General features: G+C 39.6%; 1 protein-coding gene across 1 annotated transcript in view; it reads left to right on the forward strand.

The window, feature by feature from the left end:
• The window catches only part of EFL1 (elongation factor like GTPase 1), a 191331-nt gene that overhangs the window by 54667 nt on the left and 119969 nt on the right, over positions 1-16695 (forward strand). The window contains exon 15 of the mRNA XM_069983709.1: positions 5599-5734. Within this exon, the coding sequence (XP_069839810.1) occupies positions 5599-5734 (136 nt within the window). The remainder of the gene's footprint in view (positions 1-5598; positions 5735-16695) is intronic.

Here is a 16695-nt window from a genome sequence, read left to right on the forward strand (position 1 = left end):
GCCTTGCAAGGATGCAAACTAGCATTGATCAGCGAGATCAGCGCTCGCTTACACGCTACAATAAATGGGCCGGCCGTGCCCACCGTAACAATCCTTGTCATTCTTGCGGCCAGGGAAACTGACAGCACAGATATGCATATTCGAATGTGCTCAGTTTCCAGATCACTTATGCAGTGCATATTTGCAATCAGCACTGCTGTGTGACCCGGCACTGTCAGCCCCCCCCCCTGCTGCCGCTGTAACTACAGGCCGCTGCCCTGCCTTCTTCAAAATGATTGACAACTGGAGGAGAGGGGGGGGGTGGCAGCCTGAAAACACATCGGTGGCCGCAGAGCAGGATGGAAGCTGACAGTTTTGGATCACACAGCAACAATGGATTGTAAGTATGCACAGCTTGTGTGATCTGGCAACTGATAGCATATCCCATATTCCTTTTGCTATTGACCGTACATCTCCAGTTTACAAAGGAAAATGTGCGTCCATAAACAATAAATTTTAAAACAGCACAGAAGATGTGATCAGCCGAGGGGCAGTTATTGCCGCAGGAACATTTCTAGCAACTCCCCCTGGCCGATACTGTAAAAGGTCCATAAAAAGCAAATGCTAGTTCATCGGGTAATTGCTTGGTTTTACTATGTCTAAAAAAAATTCTTCTCCTTTTAGCTGCACATCTCCTCGTGTAATAGTAGCTGCGTGGCTGACCAACGATAGAGGTAAAAGGCCTTACAAACAATTTAGGCTCTTCCTACATGCCAAATAATTGCTGGCTGCACATTTCACTGTGTAATAGGAGATGTATGACCAATAGCTGATAGGAAAGGGCATCAGTGGTTGTCCATGTGGTCCAGCCGCACATCTGATTGGGCCTTATAAAGTCTCTATACACAGAGAGCAGCACTTTTTTACACATAGGATTGGGCCATCTAATAGGGCCCTAAAAATGTGAGACTGAGAGACAACTAGGATTAGGACAGACTGGCTGTATAATTGAAAAGGGGGGGGGGGGAGCACCCATTAGGTACGGGTCCCACCTCTAGACCCCACATCTATTTTGAGATCAAGGGCTATTTTAGATCAAGCAGCCAATACATATTCCCATACAATATATATCAGATATTGTTATCATTGAGGCGTATCACAATAAAAACTTCACTTTTATAGTAATAGTTAAAACGATAAAAACACCACAACAAACAGTATTTGTTATATAGCATTTGTGAATGTTTACTGCTCATTTTAACTTATTGTGAGAATTATGTGATGCACTGTAACTTTTTCACTTTGGCTGTTAAAGGAATTGTCCAGGCTTTGAATAATGTGGCCCATTTTGAAATAGCACCTGTTGTGTCCTCAGTTTGGGTGTGGGTTTTGCAACTCTGTACCATTAAAGTGAATGGAGATTTTTTAATACCACACCCAACCTGGAGACTGGTGGTGCTGATTTTGCAAGAAAGTAGTTGTGCTTTTTCTAATATTGGATAACCCATCTAAAGTAAATTTGTTGCCTAGAATGTATTGTACTCATCAGAGACACTCTGAAATTTGATGTTTTCTGATCTGTTTCTATTTTCTCATTGAATGTTTTTTAATACATTATTATGGGGGCAGCCTCCTTGCCTGAGCTGTTGTTTTAACAGCATTTAGTGAAATGCTTTCCAGCAAGCCCCATGTACATTGGTGCAATAAATGAACATCTCTAGACCCCTATTCTTTCTATGGGGTATGGTCTGTGACCTGTGCAGAGGTCATTCTGCAAGACAAGGGAGGCTGACGTGCCATTGTCTTGTAGTTTACCTCGGTGTGTCTCAGTAAGTATTTTCTGTACGCTTAGACTCCATTTTAGTTCATAACCTCCCTATTGTTTCTCAAATTATTTCCAAAGAAATTTATTTTTTCTAAAACCTGTTCCTTTGAAGCAAGGCAAGGAAGGGAGGATCAGCTAATAATAAGGTCTCCTTATACCCAGGTGGCATGTTCTTATTATTGCTATCACCTATTTAGTTTATGCACCTCATACTATCGCCCTCCGGCCATAGTATAAAAACCATAAAATTTTGCTGTAAACATGTCTCCATGCCAGATCATTGAATGTGAAGCGAGACAGACATTGCTTTTAGCAGAACTGCCTCATTTAAAATATTGTTTGTTCTTATTGTCATCTGTGCTGTCTATAAGAGGGGGCGATGCCAGTCCAAGCTCTCTCCAAACAAGCATATGCTCATATGGTAACACAAAGAGCTGATCTATTTACTTCTGATGAATGTGCGGCTGGCCAGGCTTTCATCTTCTTGATAAAACTGTCATACAAAGCGTTGGTGACCACAGGGCTGTAGTTCTCGGAGCTCTCACATATGAGGAGAAGGCCCTAGGAAATGGACAGCTCTCTGGAACACGTCTCATTCATTTTGCGGTATAATTAATGCCGACTTGTAGCTGCTGATTCGCCATATGGTTAACAGAAGGAGAAGACTGAGTGCTTATAGTATGCTTGTTACAGAAACCAGCCCTGTACAAATGTTACTCATAGTTTAGTGTAATAGAATTGAGTAGAAAATCCTTTTGCCTACTTTTTCTGAAGTTCCAAGGATTTTATATTATCCATTTTTTTCATATAAAAAAGGTAATTTCCCACTTTTTGCAGTAAATATGCGTTAAATTGGGTGCAGTCTTTTAAGATGTCAGTGTGTAAACAATGTGTGAACACTGATGGGGGCCTCACCGAGTCAATAGGCTATGGTGCCCATCTGCAAAGTGCTTCTGTATATAATGTATTGTTTAGTCTCTCCGTTCTGTATGTATTCTGTATTTCTGACAAGTCGGAAAGAACTATATTACCTATTCCCTTTTGTTCCATTTCCATTGCCTTGTCCTTTTGTCAATCCTTCTCCATCCAAACGTAGTCAAGGTAATCAAGGTTATTGCTACTTCCCGACATTTTACCATTCTGTTTATTGAATAGTATTGCTGTTTGTCGTCATATGCATTTATGAACCGTCTATGCAATTACATTGACATAATGTTTTTTTTTTTTCTGTAACTATGAAAATCTTAATACAAGTTACAAAAAAGTGAAGAGCAAACAGCTTTGCCAGAAAAAAAAACAGCATTTGTCCTCTAAACCAAAGAACATGCCCTGTTTCTGAACCACTTTGTCGGTCTCAGTAGCAAATCAAGAAGAACCCAACAAACACATGATAAATGCACTAAATAAAGGGGCAAAAACTCCTAAACAAACTAAAAACAGTTTTGGCATTCCGCTTAATGAATGTTGTCATATCCTATGTGAGCTGCATAAGCTTAATGAAAAAAGGGAACATTTGTTCTCATTTTTCCAATTTTTTCCAAGTATAGACACCCTGTTGAGATTATTTTGGTGGTGCTATCTGTTTGATGGTCTCCTCAAGTCGGCACACAGCCCACCGAGTCCTAAGTGGTATTAAGTACTCAAACCAAAAGGTTTGGTTTTAGACAATTTTTGTGCATGCACTTTTTTGCCATTTTTTTTTCCAATTCTGCTATTTTTTGTTTTTCCAATATGCTTTTTTTTTTTTAACTACAGTACAGCACATCTACAGTATGTTTGAAGAATAATAACTACCCTAACTGAAATTTAAAGGGCTCTGTCACCTCCAAAAGCCCCCAGTCTGCAGTTTTATGTAAATAGTTAAGATGCTGATTCAGAATCTGTAATTTTGAAATCTTTTTTTTTCTTTTGCATTCCCTACCTATAAGCCTTGCTAGTCCTTTCTATTACATCACTAAACGTAGTAGTCCTCTTTATGCATCAGCATGCTCTGTTTAAAGACATACAGCAGTAAGTAGAAAGATAAAAAAAAAATACAGATTCAGAATTAGTATCTTTTGATCTATTTATGGATTACTGTAGTTTAGGGGACTTTGGAGGAGCCAGAGTCTATAAGACTAATGGATTGGGGAAACGCTGTAAAGAAGACAACTCTTGCGTATTGTTAATGCGATCAGTGAACACTGGCAATCTGACACAGGGCTGCAAGTTTAAAAGTTGTTTTTTAGGACAATAACTGCATCACCTGCCGAACGGACCCCAGGACAGATCTTGGATTAAGAGCAGCTATCTGACGGTACAAGCAGTTTGGGGGGGGGGGGGCAGATTGTACGTACAGAGTTGCTTTAAAGTGACACTGACCAACTTTTTGCATTATGATTTCCCTACACAGGTGTAATCTGTGGTAAGACTATCTTTTATCGTCTGCAGGTTGGGCTGAGTGGGCGGGTCTTCACAGAAACAGCGACACAGCCCATTTGCACAATCTGCAGATGATAAAAGATAATTTTTTACTTGAACAAGCACCAAGACGTATGATATAAAATAAGGTATGAAAACTGCTAAATTTACCTTTTACACCTTTGTAGAGATGTCAGAATGCAAAAAGGGGGTGACACTGTCACTTTAACTGCTTATCTATTTTTGAAGTACATTGGCAAATGCATATTCATGGAGCCCATAGCCTTATTTTGGCTGGTAAATATACTTATAAGTGTGGCTAGGCATTATGGCATTCATTTCTGCTTGGCATTCTTTGAGAAGGAGGAAAAATAATTTGATCCAGTGTGTAATGGACACCATCTGTTGTGAGATTGCTGTGCATGTTTTAACAGAAGGTTATCCGCTAGAGTTGACTAAATCCATTACCTACTATGATTTCAGCAGTGGCAGGATTTTCACATTACTAGGTCTGCTGACTGCTCTGTGCTCAGTAGATAAGTTCGGAGGGTTAGCTATGGGACTGGCCTTAGTCAAAGATTCTCTTGTTATAGTAATTGTATCTATTAGTGGAAGTCAGCATGAGGCTGATTGAATGTATAATTGACTTGCAACTGCTTTTTACATATTTCAATGAAGCATAATGCTAGGAAGGCTGTTATTGCTTTCAATTTCATGTGTGCATATTTTATACTGTAGGTTTATGCTGCTTAATCTTTGCTTGGACATTTCAATCAATTTCCTTTTCATTGTAAGGGCTATTTCTGAGATTTTTTGTGAAATCACCTTCCATGGCGCCCTTTGTTTATGCATAACCATTGAATGTCAATGACGTATACGTGTGTTATAAATATATTGCATGTTCTGTCAGCCAACCCTGTCTGTAGAGGTGATCGGTCTTAGGTCACTTCTTCCAAGATTTTCTCTTCTCTCACACGTAGAGAAAGTTACATGTATGTGGTCACAGACCGACCACTCACAAGTAAATACTGAAGGGGAGATAAAGGCAGTGATGATATAGCTACTGCTGTATTTTTGAGGCATGTTGTGATGAACACTTTGGAGATGTGGTCAAGTTTTCCTTTTGTTAAAGAAATTACCAAACAGCTCCCCTTACGCCTGAAACATCAGTCATCTGGACAGTCCCCTGCAGCCTCTCCCTATTCTGCCAGCTATGTTCGACAATCTTTTCTTATACCCAAACAAGGTGAGATCTATAACTCAAAGCTGATGGAGCTGGAAGAAGTCACCTGTTGCAATGACCTTGTGATGCGATGAAAGCGATGACAGCTTCCCTTTAAATTGTGTTGTTGGTTTCTTAACAGACTGATTATGATCACTTTCTCTTGTTCCAGTTGCCATCTGATTGCCCGCTCACTGCTGACATCTCTGCCATCCCACACATGGCTTGCTGTAGCCTGGGAAACCTTTATCTTCTGATGGGTCGTGAACTTGAAGACTTGGAAGAAGTACCTGCAGGCAATGTCTTGGGTATGTCTTGATTCTTTTTTTGAATTTTTTTTTACAATAACAGGGTGAATTACAATGTGACATTTCAGGTCGAGCGTCATCTTGCACAAACAAAAATTTGAGGAACGGACAAATACACAGTGTTCCACCGTGTCTTAAACATAAGTTATCAGGGCTAGTATTTTTATTATATTGTGGTCTTTCAATGTCTATTCCATGTTTTATACTTCACGTGGAAAATTATAAATATAGTACTGCCATTGGAGGAAAAGGTGGTAGTCTTAGATTAACTTATGTTGTTTTGGAATCAATTGGTGGTCCTTGATTAACTCATCTAATATCTATTAGTGTCAATGTAGTAGCAAAATCATATTAACTGTGCCAATGAACCACCGGGGATGCAAGTCTATTTAGATAAATACTGAAAAGCACAAAGAGTGACCATGCCCTCTAGAGCCAAAATGTTCCCAGCCTATTGCTGCATTCATGTTTTCCGTGACCTGCATCCAGCTTCTCCAGCCACTGGGAGTCAAATTCTGAATGTTTGACAGGTTCGCTCAACACTAGAAGACACCAGTTTCACCATAGTGATGGCGACTGTTACATATAGCACTTGTACATATAGCACATGTCTATGTTGCTCTTCCTTTCGTCTCTGTAATAGTAGTGTACTTTAATTTGAAGTGTGTGAGGCCTATACCAGTTAATCATGCTAGTCTAGACTCACAATTCTTTGTATCATTCATCAACAAGATTTTGTTTTAACCAATTATAGGAAATAGAGCAACTTTCTAAGCATGTTAGATTTTTTTTTCTTTAGGCCACTTCGTCAGTGTTTTCTGTTTGCACTAAAAATGATTTTTTTATTCCCCCAGTCTGCATGGTATGTCAACTCTTTTACTGTCATTTCTAAAAACGTTTGAATTGCCATGCAGGCATGTTAACAATTTTGACCTGTGTGTATTTTGGAGAACATCACTCCTGTGCCCTCAGTCCATCTCACTGCGGAGGACATGCCCCATTCGCTTTTATAATAGAGCCGGAGTAGGGGAGTGAAGTGCTGCTGCACACTTCACCCGGCTATATCTAGAGATTGTAGGGCAGGGATGTTAAATTTGTGACTGAGATACTGTTGGGTCAAAACATATCTGCGGCTCAAAAGTTCTTAGAAATTACTTTAAGATCAGGATTAACATATGTATTGAAACAAACACCCAGTAATTTTCACTCCATTTTATTTTTGTATAATTTAAAGGGGTTATCCAGCATTGGAAAAACATGGCCAGCTTGGGCGGGGTTTTACAACTCCGTTCCATTGAAGTGAATGAAGCATAATTGCAAACCACACCTGAACTGAAGACAAGAGTCATGCTGTCTCTGGAAGAAAGTGGTCATGTTTTTCTAATACTGGATAACCCCTTTAAGAAGGAATTCCGGGACATTTTGTTAGTAAATCTATAAGATCTTTCATTGATGCTTACGGGATCACTAAGCACTATAGCATTACATAAGCACTATTGTTGTGCTGGGTATTATCACCAACTATCACACATCCTACTTTCCTAGTATATGTTCAAATGCCGCCAGACTATGAGTCTTATACATTGTGTCATTTTTATAAACATTCAATCAGTGATAAAATAAGCTAAAAATAGGATGTGTTTGCTGCCATCTGGTCATGTGAAATAAAGTGGAAATTGAGTTTCCAAAACTGTGTCATGGAAAGTTAGAATTTATTCCAGATGTGCAAGGTTTTCTTTTTTTTTCCTTCAAGTCAGTTTCCAGATTGTAAGGAAACCTCTGTGCGGTAACTTGATATTTTTAATCAGCTAAAACCTAAACATGAGCACTTATTACAGCTGAAGGAAAACTCATTATTTAATGCTTCTATATTAGATGCTGAGAGTCAGCTGACAGAGGGAAAAGTTTACCTTTGTTGAACCGTTGTTTACATGCTGGGGGATTGCATATGAGCTATTTGCTAATATACTATTACTTCTAGAACTTTTCCTTTTACAATTCTAGTAATGTAGAAATAGCTATCACTCTATTCTGCTGAAGAGCACACAAGGAGAGAGCATCTCCCTATGGCTGCCTCCCCCCATACCCTTCCAGTCAGTTTTTAAATGGCTATATTTATATGGCGATGTGTAGTCTCACAGCATCCATACGGCAGCAAGGCCAGGTTCTGAAACATTAACATAGTTACATAGTAGGATACAAAAAAGGCACATGTCTACCAAGGTCAGTCATAGAGGAGAGAAGGTGCATGATGGGAAATATAGAAATATTATATATTTCTGCATTTGAATGGATTTTATTTTTATCTCAGATCTTGACTCGGCCTAAAGGCCTCCTGTTATTTCTCCTGTGAATAGCTCCTGGGGTAGACTGTTCCACAGATTCATAAGGGCAGATTTATCAGTCCTGCGCCCAGGCAAAAGCCAGGGAGAAGGGGCAGATTCTTGTATCCCCTGCTTGCCTCATGGGTGAAGGGGGGGGCAATACAATACAGTATATGTTAATTTACAAGACCCCTAAAAATGGTTAATATTTTCAGAAAACCCCTTTAATGTATCAAAAATAAAGAGCAAAAGGGACACATAATTAGTTTATTGTACTTTCAGTGTTCTGTACGTCTATATCCTATAACTTTCTCTGTCCTTCATTGACTGATTTGTTTAGCTTTTAAATGATTCCTTTGTACTAGTGACTCAGGAGAACCTCTGTCATCAAGTCTGTGGTGCAAGGCTATAGAATGGATATGGGTGCGTGTGTGTGTGTGGGGGGGGGGCGCGGATTATTACTGAAGGTACAGTCTTGTAGATAAATTGACTTTATCACTAAAAAGTGCATTTTTTTTCTCCATTCAACTTAGAGTTTGCAAAGCAATTTTACAGGCTAGAGAATACTGTTGTACCATGTTATATAATGGGTAATGAGACATGTCTTGCTGTTTTTTATTTTGATAAAGTTAGTCTTTGGGGAATGTAAAAAGAAACAAAAAAACAAACAAGCAACTGTTTGGATTAAAAAAAAAAAATAATACAGATTTATGCCGGCTTGTTACTACACTGCATTCCGCCATAACTTTACTACTGTTAAATTTTTCTCAATAGCACTGAAAACCCCAGGACAATGACACATGTCAAGGAGAAGTGGGAGTTAAAGGTTTATTTCCATCTTAACTAAAATAGTTATACTTTTAGAGCTCATCTAGTTAAATATTGTTCCAGATACATTCATTTTCGCAAATTTGTCTCCTTCACCTTGTATGTCCACTCTTTTCCTCCTATTGTTGACATCTCCTTGTCTAGGTTACCGACCACTACTCTGCTCTAAAAGCATTGGTCTGGTTGAAATATATTATACAGTATATACACACTATAGCTTTTTAAATCTACTCCTTATATATATTTACCAGCCAGGCCACAGCATTTGGAGCAGAGTGGTCAATGGCCACTAACTGGTCTCTCTGCCTGTCATTCATCCCCGCAGAGCTGACAGACAGAGAGCCGTGACTAGTCAAGGACGGCTTCCTGCCAGATGACTAGTTGCTGCCCCTCTCCTAGCTTTGCGAGCTGGAATAAAACTCCTTTTTCTCCTGATGTAAACCAACTTCGGCAGCTGCGGCTGATAGCCTCGGGGAGCTGCCCAGTAGCTCTATGCTGTGCAGTTGGGAACCAATCATGGGCACAATCATGCTGATTAGTTCCCTATAAAGTGTCACTGTTGCTATAACCTTCAAAATGTAAATCAACAGGGAATGTAATATTAAAGGGGTAGTGCGGCGCGAAGAAATTATTCACAAAATAACACATATTACAAAGTTATACAACTTTGTAATGTATGTTATGTTTGTGAATCTCCCCCTTCCCCGTGTTCCCCCACCCCCGCACGTGGACCCGGAAGTGTAGTCTACCATACATACCTGACGCGCGTCGTCCCCCATCCCCGATCTTCTGTCAACGACGTAATCTTCGGGAGGCCGGACGAATCGCTGCAGCCATCCCTGATGCCGGCCCCCCTCTGCTGCGTCATCGGCTGCTCAGCCACGATTGGCTGAGCACAGTTATGGGTCCACGTGCGGGGGTGGGGGAACACATTACAAAGTTGTATAACTTTGTAATGTGTATTATTTTGTGAATAATTTCTTAGCGCCGCACTACCACTTTAAGCATGTTTACAATTTTAATGATTTTTTTTTCTTTTTATCATGCTTTCAAACAAAGGTTTACATGTATCCAGGCCTAGTCTCCAGTCTCCTGTGGGCAGCTTTTTAGTCTTGTGTAGAGATAAGCGAACCTTGAGCATGCTCGACTTCATCCGAACCCGATCGTTAGGTATTCGATTAGCGGGGGCTGCTGAACTTGGATAAAGCTCTAAGGTTGTCTGGAAAACATGTATACAGCCTATGACTATATCCATGTTTTCCTCATAGCCTTAGGGCTTTATCCAACTTCAGCAGCCACCGCTAATCAAATGCCGAACACTCAGGTTCGGATGGACTCAAGCATGCTCGAGGTTCGCTCATCTCTAGTATTGTGCTTTTCAAAAAAAAGAAAAAGAAAAAAAAAGACCAAATGCACTCACAGAGTGCAGTCATTTGATTGACCAATGCCTTGGGATACTCTTTACTGGCCAGGACTCCCTGCGTTTGGTCTCTTTTTATTCAAACAGCACAAGAATGAAAAGCTCCCTTTAGGAGACTGGACCTGGATACAAGTAAGTCTAGCTTTGTTTTAAAGCATGATAACAAAATAATAATAATAATAATAATAATAATAATGATAATAATAATACTACTACTAAATGTATATAACAAACATGCATAATATCACATCCCCTGTTGATTTAGATTTTGAAGCTATAATGACAGGTACACTTTAATTATTCCTTTACTAGAGCTGTTTACATGGAAATGAAGTATTTGGGGGTTTTCAGCAAACAGACAAATTAGTTAATTTTGAGCTCTTCTGCACCATCTGTACATCACCCCTAACCTTACAAACCAGCATTTAGAGGAGACAAAGCGACTGTGACATGTTAAGTCAATATTCCATCTCTGAGGGCCATGTCTGAGCAATGCCTATACCGCCACCGCCTCCATTCATTTAATAGTGAGATTTCTCCACTGGGAAAATAACAGCACACACAAAGGAGGCAAACACTGCCGTCGTAATTGTGAGGCATTTGTCATGGCGGTTAGCAGTGATTTCTGTTTCAAGGTAATTTGTTTTAGAACTTCAAAGGAAGCCTAAGTGTGTCTCCTCAGACTCATGGAGACGTTTCTTGCAGATTATGCAGCAAATTGGGGAAGCTGCTCTGTAGATTAGTAGTAGTGCCCTCTGCTATTAAATGCTTGCTATGTGGAATGAGTGTTTAATCTTAGATGACTGCAGTGGCAGGATTTAACTGTAGAAATACTGGAAAGAGTGCATTTGGGATAGATTTAATGAAAATCCATTGCATTTTTTTTTCTTTTTTTTCAATAATATATAAATATTCATCTAATTTGGGCTTTTCATTAGATGGCAACTAACAAGCCACAGTGTGCTGGAGCCTAATAAACCACCCTGTTACCTTTGGTCTTTAGCAACCTGGAATGATCAAAGAACAGTATTGATGTAAAAGCTGGTAATATGAAGATAGTGTGTGGTCATTGTGGGGGCAGAAATCCCAGAAAATGTCCTGCATCCAGTCTTTTCATTTCTAACAACATACAACATTGATTTTAATGGGAAGGGTCTTAGCTTGGTGCAGTCTGTAAAGCCATTAATGAACCACTGTGTATTTTGTGGGGAAAGAAAAAAAAAAGATTTTATAATTTATTTTCTTTTGTTAACTTAAACCTTTAAAACTGCTGTTTCAAATAACTTAAATAATAAGATGATGGATCCCTAACATATTTGCATATCACTTTTTTTTTTTTTTAATCAAAACATTAGCCCAGAAAAAAAGCTCTAAGGTCTTGACCACTAGGGGAAAAGTAGGAGGTCCCGGGGGTCTGACCTCTATACCCCCGACCATCTTTGTATCGGGCCCTGCCGGCTCTGTTATGAATAGAGCTACGGGTCCGGCGTATATTGACCCTATATTGGGTCATTACACTGCTTGTAACTGTTCAGAAACCCTGTAGTCACCAAACAACAACTATAAAGTTTGAAAGTCGTCAGTTTCTCTCAGTGAGGGCGACAGTACAGAGAGAAGAGCTCCCAAACAGAACATATCTTCTAACAAGTACTTTGTTTGACTTGGGTTGGGTTCACAATAAGTTAAGCCTGTATAACGTCTCAATTCTGTCAAAAATGGATGTGGCATATGCTGGTTGTGAAACCATTTAGTTTTAAGGGTACCTAAATTTTTAAACAAACTTCTGCCATCATGGAGATGTGATAGACATGTCAGATGTGTAGATCGGTGGGGTCTCAGCAGTCAGACCTCCACGATCTACCCATCTGACATGTCTATGACATCTCTATGAAAAGGCTAGCTGTTCTCTGTCTAGTGCTTGGTCTCTGCTGACTTGCATCTGAAAGCTGAGCACATGCTGTACCAACACCGTGAAAGTCCATGGACTTAACTTTCATCGGTATAAGGCTTTCTATGACATTTTAGTTGTTTAGAAGTTAGGTACACTTTAATGGCCGAATAAACCCTTGGCACAGCTTACCATACTTTTGAGGAGGTGGCCCGAATGTAGTCATTAGTTAACTATTTTTGGACCGCTAAATGAGCCTACTGGCAGTATGCCAAGATATACATTGGCATACCTATTCATCAGGATGATGATGTATACCGATACCGTATAGGGTCAATGCAGTTCGAACTTAGCCTAGTTTAAAACATTGACGTTGCATGGAAAGATTGCACTATGGTGAGGCAGTATGGGCTTGTACCAATGTATTAATGCTTTTTTTTTAAGTATCCACAGGAAGCTTGTAGAAGAGCCTGTATTAACCTTTCCGTTCCCCCTCCACTCCCACTGTCCTAGAGTTATCAGTATTTGCAGTTGCCCATGCGGCAAGTGCACATGCTGACCTGAAAGAGCTGTACATAAGGATAGGGCTGGGGAGCAGGGAAGGCAAGTAAAGTTTTATTTATTTTTTTAACACCTCTCTTAGGATTTCGACTTAATTTGAGTTCAGAAGATGTAGGGTAGTATGGATATGGATTCTGCAATTCAGTTTTTTAAAACCCTGTCACATATTATGAAAATACTCAGCACCGATATCAAATCTCCACCAAGAAGTTGCACCAAAACCTGTGGTAGAAAGTAGAAATGACCTCTCTTTGGAGAACTGACACAAAGTATACAGTTTAGTGATAAATTAATCGACAGATCCCAAGACCTAGGTTCAGAGGATGATGAAGATACTTTGGCCATCTCTACGCATAATCTATTATTCTTTTTTGATCATGTGACCTGTTTATAGTAACGTAAGGGCTAACCACCCTCCGAAGTGGACAGGAGTAATTTCTCTGGTGGGTGCAATGTATCCCACTTACTGGAAGAAGGCCTCTCTATATTCCATTGTTTACATCGTTTTGCATTGTGTTTTTGGGATTCTAATAGACCCATTGTTTCAGATGAACCAAAGTAAACTGTCCAGTATCAAAACCATGTGTTAAAAGTATATATAGCATTTTTAAACAACCATAACCCTGCCAATTTATTTGACGAAAGGTTACTGCTGATTCATATGATCTGAAGAAGGAGACATTTGTTCTGAATTAGTTTTTCATCATGTGCTTACAGATCTAAATCATTTTCATCTTTCCCCCTTTTTGTGTGTAGCTTCATCATATTCTAATTGTTACCAGCGTTGTGGATAAAGTACAGAATTACCTGCTTCGGCTATATCTGACATGGTGTCACTCTTCCCGCTGTGATTCTGAAGCATTGAGTATGTCCTTAATTAGATACAGGATGTTTTTCTAGTGTTCAATCTGGTTTATCGATTCATTTTTAAAAGTAAATTTAAATGCTGTTGACTTTTGACCATTTTCCTACTGTTTTTGTCCAAACTGTTGTTTTATAATTATAATATTTGGAGCCGTTCACACTTGGGTGATAGGGACAGTTTATCTAGTTCTTTATCTTTGTTATTTAGTTGGTTAGTTAGTAAATTGTTTAAGCCAGATCGTCTATGTGGGTGAATGTAACTTTGATCATATTACCATTTTGTTAAACCAATTTCAGTACAGTCTGGTCACATGGCTAAAATCCACGCTACTTTATATCTGTATTCCATAATCAGTCTACTCTAAGTTGTGTAACCAGAATTTTTTGTGCGACTTGTCTGCAATTTGCTGTTGCACAACTTTTTTAACAGTTAAAGAGGTACTCCGGCCGTATTTTTCAGATATGGCCGGGGAAGGGGTGGTTATGGATGCCGGAGGTCACTTACCTCCCCAGTTCCAGCGCCGGGTTCCCGTCCCGTGGCGCCCCGTACCCCCGTCCCATGGCCGCTTCATGGTCTGAGCTGCAGCACGAGACGTGACGTCTCCAGGCAGCTCAGCCATTTGGCGCTGTAGAGGAGTCCCGCCTTGGCCGCTAAATGGCTAAGCTGCCTGGAGACGTCACGTCTCGTGCGGCAGCTCAGACCAGGAAGCGGCCGCGAGACGGGGGTACGGTGCACCATGATCCGGGACCCAGCACTGGATCCTGAGAGGTAAGTGACCTCCGGCATCCATAACTACCCCTTCCCCGGCCATTTCTGAAAAATACGGCCGGGCCGGAGTACCCCTTTAAGTTTTGGCTGTTAATAAAATAGCCAGGTTGCAGAGAAGTAATAAGAAAGTTGCAGTCGCATAATACTTGCATTGAGGTGTATGAAAGCAAAGTTGCCTATGACTTGCTTCCTGCAACCAAAGATCTATCAAGGATCACAGTCGCAATACAACCCCATTGAGTGTGACATTGTGCAACCAGTCCTTGTTGTGTAGCCCTAGCTCATTGACTTCACTGGTAGCCTCTACACAATGCTAAAATTTTTACATGGTTTCTGAATGGAATCTCTGAATATGTCTCCGATTGTAATATCCATGTTAATCTGCATCAAAATCCACACTGATTTCAGACACAGATTAGCATTTTCCACCTCTTGAATTTTACCATATAACAAACCATAAGGCTTACACATGAGTTTCTGTGACAGATTATTGGTGTCAAAAAACAAAAAAATCCAACAGCACCTTGGAGATACTCCGATTATGACCAAAAATAGAAAAAATAGGATGCATGCAGGTAGGCTCACAATCCTTGGTATGAGCGCTATCAACTACAGAAGAAGAGATTCCCACAGCATCCAAGGTGAAAAAGGTGTGTTTATTCACACATCAGGGTACAGAAAATGCAACGTTTCGGCCTCCTGGCCTTTGTCAAGCATACATATGCTTGACAAAGGCCAGGAGGCCGAAACGTTGCATTTTCTGTACCCTGATATGTGAATAAACACCTTTTTCACCTTGGATGCTGTGGGAATCTCTTCTTCTGTAGATTATTGGAGTCAAACACATGATAGAATTTAATAAAAAAGGAAAAGTGTAAAGCAAACACTATTACATTTGTATACCACTTTACCAAATATAGATCACCACAGAGCTCAGTAGTACTGGCTGTAAGAGTGTGTTTCTACGTACCAGCTTTTACATGTAGTGGCCAAATGATTTTGAAAATGATACAGCAGATTTGTATAAGTGTGCACCACTTGGCCTCCATGTATTGGTGTAGGTTTGTATGCATACATCAGATGTAATGGGAGAACACTCCCTTATTTAGCTGTTACAATCTGTGCACCCCCTGTCTGACACTTGCCTTGGTGACTATTGCTGTTCAGATTGCCCCTTACAAGCCATTGTCACATTGGCAAAAGTAAAAAATAAAATGACAATGCCAATAAAACATTTTAGTGGTTAAATGGCACATTTCAAGAAACCCTGATAAAACTTTGTAGCCTACAACTTTGTACTTCCTTACAGCCTATCAGACTTCAGGCTGATAGACCTGTACTTTCTAAGTAGCTCAAAGTAAAGGTAGAACTGTGCTTGGGCTTTTGCAGCCGATGGGAACGCACCTTGGGCTTTATCTCCTAATTTCCCCTTATTATTGCAAAAGCTTATATCTCACTACCGGTGCACTGGATTGCTATAATAGCAACATCTATAAATTCAGGGTGAGAAGCCCTATTGTAAGCTGCCTTTTAGTTAAAACTGTTGACAGGTCCACTTTAAGTGGTGATTAGATTTAACTGGTTTAAAAACTGCTTTGTGTTTTCCTAGGGTATTTTTGCCTATTATAAGTACTTTGTTGAGCTGAAACATTCAGATTTAACAAATATGCAAAAATAGAAGAAGTTGGGAAGGGGCCATGCTGTATCAAGTTTTTTTTAAACCTTTTTATTATTTTTATGGACTTTTTCTGCCTCATGCACTGTATAATCGAACACGTTTAGGGAACATGGCATTTAGAGCCAATATTACCAGGAATTGTGGTAGTGAAGAAACGTGGCTTCTATTTATAGAATTGTGTGCTCCTTGGTAATGATAGAATAATCATTCTGTGCACATGTATTTTCCATTATAAGGCATAGCAATCCTTACCTTGTAAGTATATGATTCTCTGTTGAACAACCTAAATGAGGCTCTTATGCATTTTTTTTCTTCATTCCTCCGATTATTTATGTAATCAGTCCTAGTGCATTTGTTAATGTATTTGGTCCTAGCGCATTTGTATATGTAAATCTTAGTACAAAGGGCTCTTCTGAACAAGACTAATCTGCGGTAGAAATATTGAATAATAGGAAAATTAGTTAAAGTGTCATTGTCGTTATAATTTTCAAAATATAAATCAGCAGGGAATGTGATATAAAGCAAGTTTGCAATTTACATTTGTTTTTATTATCATTATATTTTTGTTATCATGCTGTAAAACATGCTGAAGGCAACTTTTTAATCTTGTGCTGGTCTGGAAAAAAAAA

This window comes from Dendropsophus ebraccatus, chromosome 1 (genome assembly GCF_027789765.1).
Source record: "Dendropsophus ebraccatus isolate aDenEbr1 chromosome 1, aDenEbr1.pat, whole genome shotgun sequence".
NCBI lineage: Eukaryota > Metazoa > Chordata > Amphibia > Anura > Hylidae > Dendropsophus > Dendropsophus ebraccatus.